This window comes from Micromys minutus, assembly GCF_963924665.1.
Source record: "Micromys minutus genome assembly, chromosome: 32".
In the NCBI taxonomy this organism is placed as follows: domain Eukaryota; kingdom Metazoa; phylum Chordata; class Mammalia; order Rodentia; family Muridae; genus Micromys; species Micromys minutus.
In genome coordinates this window covers 20,741,426-20,746,546 of record NC_137967.1, presented here as the reverse complement: position 1 = coordinate 20,746,546, position 5,121 = coordinate 20,741,426, and the positions used below count along the sequence as shown (strand labels likewise).

General features: G+C 42.2%; 1 protein-coding gene across 1 annotated transcript; it reads left to right on the top strand.

The window, feature by feature from the left end:
• Nucleotides 1–1,076: 1,076 nt before the first annotated feature.
• LOC308413842 (SUMO-activating enzyme subunit 2-like) lies at nt 1,077–3,008 on the top strand (the record flags this gene model as incomplete). Its single annotated transcript, XM_080908951.1, has 1 exon — nt 1,077–3,008. The coding sequence occupies exon 1, from the start codon at nt 1,092–1,094 to the stop codon at nt 3,006–3,008; it is 1,917 nt and encodes a 638-aa protein (XP_080765077.1). The 5' UTR covers nt 1,077–1,091.
• Between the last annotated feature and the right edge of the window lie 2,113 nt (nt 3,009–5,121).

The window sequence follows — 5,121 nt, the reverse complement described above, 5'->3', positions numbered from 1 at the left end:
ATCATTTAAAATTAATATTGAATTAACAGTAATTTAATTATTAATTGATTAATTTTACTTCCCAACTGCCATTTTCTCACCCGCCTTTCCTCCAAGTCCTTACTCACTTCTTACCTGCAATCCACACCTCTTCCATTTCTCTTCAGAAAAGGAGCAGTTCAATGGGTATCAATCAGTCATGGCATATCAAATTGCAGTAAGTAGGCACTCCTTCTTCTTCTTCTTCTTCTTCTTCTTCTTCTTCTTCTTCTTCTTCTTCTTCTTCTTCTTCTTCTTCTTCTTCTTCTTCTCCTCCTCCTCCTCCTCCTCCTCCTCCTCCTCCTTCTCCTTTATCATCATCATCATCACCATCATCATCACCATCATCACCATCATCACCTTCTTCTTCTTTTTCTCCTTCTTCTTCTTCTTCTTCTTCTTCTTCTTCTTCTTCTTCTTCTTCTTCTTCTTCTTCTTCTTCTTCTTCTTCTTCTTCTTCTTCTTCTTCTTCTTCTCTTCCTCCTCCTCCTCCTCTTCCTCCTCCTCCTCCTCCTTCTCCTTTATTATCATCATCATCATCACCATCATCATCACCATCATCACCATCTTCTTCTTCTTCTTCTTCTTCTTCTTCTTCTTCTTCTTCTTCTTCTTCTTCTTCTTCTTCTTCTTCTTCTTCTTCTTCTTCTTCTCCTTCTCCTTCTCCTTCTCCTTCTCCTTCTCCTTCTCCTTCTCCTTCTCCTTCTCCTTCTCCTTCTCCTTCTCCTTCTCCTCCTCCTCCTCCTTCTCCTTCCCCTCCTTCTCCTCCTCCTTCTCCTTCCTCTTTCACCCTCCCCTCTCCCTCCCCTCCTTACCCTTACCCCTTCTCCTCTCTTATCTTATTATTGAATATGTATAACAACCACTAGGTATTAACCCACTCCTTTGAGCAGATCATTTCAATGAAGATGTACTGTACAGAAGTTGCCTGTCTTAGTAACTAACAGCCTGTTAATAACTTTCTGTGGTGGTCCATTATCAGCTTCAAGACATGTATTTTGGCAGCCAGCAAGCTGATGTCAGTAAAGGCAAGCCTTATTACAAGAGGCAGGGCGGCTCGTGTACGTCCAGCCATGGCACTGTCGAGGGGTTTGCCCCGGGAGCTGGCCGAGACAGTATCCGGCGGCCGAGTGCTGGTGGTTGGTGCGGGTGGAATCGGCTGTGAGCTACTCAAGAACCTGGTGCTCACTGGCTTCTCTCACATCGACCTGATTGATCTGGACACCATTGATGTCAGCAACCTGAACAGGCAGTTCTTGTTTCAAAAGAAACATGTTGGAAGATCAAAGGCTCAGGTTGCCAAAGAAAGTGTGCTCCAGTTCCACCCCCAAGCGAACATTGAGGCCCATCATGACAGCATCATGAACCCAGACTATAATGTGGAGTTTTTCCGACAGTTTATACTGGTTATGAACGCATTAGATAACAGAGCTGCACGAAACCATGTGAATAGGATGTGTCTGGCAGCTGACGTGCCTCTCATTGAGAGTGGGACTGCTGGGTATCTTGGACAGGTGACTACTATCAAGAAGGGTCTGACTGAGTGTTACAAATGTCATCCTAAGCTGACCCAGAGAACCTTCCCTGGCTGCATGATTCGGAACACGCCTTCAGAGCCTAGCCATTGCATCGTATGGGCCAAGTATTTGTTCAACCAGCTGTTCGGAGAGGAAGATGCTGATCAAGAAGTGTCTCCTGACAGAGCTGACCCTGAAGCTGCTTGGGAACCAACAGAGGCTGAAGCCAGAGCCCGAGCATCTAATGAAGATGGGGACATTAAGCATATTTCTACTAAGGAATGGGCTAAGTCAACTGGATATGATCCTGTTAAACTTTTTACCAAGCTTTTTAAAGATGATATTAGGTATCTGCTGACAATGGACAAACTCTGGCGCAAGAGGAAACCTCCGGTTCCACTGGACTGGGCTGAAGTACAGAGTCAAGGAGAAGCCAATGCCGATCAACAAAATGAACCCCAGTCGGGTTTGAAAGACCAGCAGGTTCTGGATGTAAAGAGCTATGCAAGTCTGTTTTCACAGAGCATCCAGACTCTGAGAGTCCATCTAGCCGAGAAGGGGGATGGAGCTGAGCTCATCTGGGATAAGGACGACCCGCCTGCAATGGATTTTGTCACTTCTGCTGCAAACCTCAGGATGCACATTTTCAGCATGAATATGAAGAGCAGGTTTGACATAAAATCAATGGCGGGGAACATCATCCCTGCTATAGCTACTACTAATGCAGTGATTGCCGGCTTGATAGTGTTGGAAGGATTAAAGATCTTATCTGGAAAGATAGACCAGTGTAGAACTATTTTTTTGAATAAGCAGCCAAATCCAAGAAAGAAGCTCTTGGTTCCCTGTGCACTGGATCCTCCCAACAGCAACTGTTACGTTTGTGCCAGCAAGCCAGAGGTGACTGTGCGGCTGAATGTCCACAAAGTGACTGTCCTCACCTTGCAGGATAAGATAGTGAAAGAAAAGTTTGCAATGGTGGCACCAGATGTCCAAATTGAAGACGGGAAAGGCACAATCTTGATATCTTCAGAAGAAGGAGAAACAGAAGCCAATAACCCCAAGAAGTTGTCTGACTTTGGAATTAGAAATGGCAGCCGGCTTCAAGCAGATGACTTCCTCCAGGACTACACTTTGCTGATCAACATTCTTCATAGCGAAGACCTAGGAAAGGATGTTGAATTTGAGGTAGTCGGTGATACCACTGAAAAAGTGGGGCCAAAACAAGCTGAAGATGCTGTCAAAAGCATTGCCAACGGCAGTGATGACGGTGCCCAGCCTTCTACCTCCACAGCACAAGAGCAAGACGATGTGCTCATAGTTGATTCAGATGAAGAAGGCCCCTCAAATAGTGCCGATGGCAGCGGGGACGACAGGGCCCGCAAGCGGAAACTAGAAGAGAATGAGGGTGCCAGTACCAAGAAGTCCCGCTTGGAGCCGGTGGAAGAGCTGGATGACGTCATAGCGTTAGACTGAGCAGGCTCCTGTCCTTGATCTGGTCAGAACGGAAAGTTATATCCTTTGTTGCAGAGGGTAAGCACAGGCTGCGGTGGCTGTGCTGGTTCCGCTCCTGTGAAAGTGTTCATTTGCTGAGACTGTTAGAGACTGTTGCTGTGTTGAAGTAGGAATAGAATTTGCAACCCTTTGAGCAAAGCTGGGTGGGCCAGTGATGAGCTGGAAGAACGTGGGTGTGCATGTTGCCTTCCTTATAAATAGCCTTAGCTCTCATTTCCTAGTGGAAAACACTGTGGGGTAGGAACGCTGCAACTGGGTATAAATATTATGCCTTTATTTTTGGCTAGAGAAGAGTTATTTTTAGCCTAGATCTAACCATTTTCATACTCTTACCTAAAAGATTCACAGAAGTGTCAAGTGCTATGCATTGAAACTTGTTTTTTAAACATTACCTGACACTGTGTATATTAATGTAAAACAATGTTAATTTACTCAATTTTCGGTTTGTACTGCCTGGGATGTCTGTGTAAGAAACCAGTTTTTGTGTATTTGTTACAGTTTCAGGTTATTTATATTTGATGTTTTGTAAACCCAAACAACAAATATACTGTACTTATGGACCAAATAAATGATGTCTGTGTAAAAAAAAAAAAAAAAAGAGGCAGGAATAAAAGTATTCCCAGTACTAGAAGGGCTAGCATGATCAAGCCATATATGCCATTCTTGAAGTTGGATCAGATTTCTTTTTTTTTAAAAACGATTTTATTTTACAAAACAAAGATAAATGTACAGATTTTAAACATTTTTTGCTTAAAATTATACATTTTTGTCAGTACTGTTTTTTCAGACATTAAAATAATTTTTACATAAAAACATGTGAATATATATATATATATATATATATATATATATATATATATTAGTCAATACTTGATTTTTTTCAAGGGCTTGACAGTATGCATTGAAAACCTAATAGTTACAATAAGCGTAAAGTACATGCAAAACAAAACGCAACATGGAAATAGTCAAAGTCTTCTTGTTTTGTAAATATATGTATATTTTTTTGTTTTATTTATTTCTTGGTCTTCATACAGTCTGTGAGTTGTTTCTGGGGGAGTGCAAGCCTCTGGGGTTAGCATCCCACTATCAGTGACTGCATATTATGTCTGTTCTTTTGTGACTGGGTTATCTCACTCAGGATGATATTCTCTAGATGCAGCCATTTTCTTAAGAATTTGGTTAAGTCATTGTTTCTGGTGGCTGAGTAGTATTCCATTGTGTATATGTACCACAATGTTTGTATCCATTCATCTTCTGAAAGACATCTGGGTTCCTTCCAGCTTCTGGTTATTATAAATAGAGCCGCTATGAACATTGCGGTGCATATATCTTTGTTGTGTATTAAAGTGTCTCTGGGGTATATGCCCAGAAGTGAAATAGCTGGGTCTTCAGGTAGTACTATATCCAATTTTCTGAGGTATCGCCAGACAGATTTCCAGAATGGTTGTATTATCTTGCAACCCCACCAATAGTGGAGAAGTGTTCCTCTTTCTCCGCAGCCTCGCCAGCATCTGCTGTCATCTGAGTTTTGGATCTTGGCCAATCTGACTGGTGTGAGGTAGAATCTCAGGGTTGTTTTGATTTGCATTTCCCTGATGGCTAAGGATGTCGAGCACTTCCTCAGATGTTTCTCGGCCATTCGGTGTTCCTCAACTGAAAACGTTTTGTTTAGCTCTGTACCCCATTTTTTAATAGGGTTATTTGATTATCTGGTGTCTAGCTTTTTGAGTTCCTTGTACACCTTGGATATTAGGCCTCTATCTGATGTGGTGTTGGTAAAGATCTTTTCCCATTCTGTTGGTTGCCGTTTTGTTTTCTTGACGATGTCTTTAGCCTTACAGAGACTTTGCAATCTCATTAAGTCCCATTTGATAATTATTGACTTTAGAGCTTGAGCCACTGGTGTTTTGTTCAGGAAATTTTCTCCTGTACCTATGTGTTCTAAGGTTTTCCCTACTTTCTCATCTAATAGTTTCAGTGTATCTGGTTTAATGTGGAGATCTTTGATCCACTTACACTTGAGCTTTGTACAAGGAGATAAGAACGGGTCTATTTTCATTCTTTTGCATGCTGA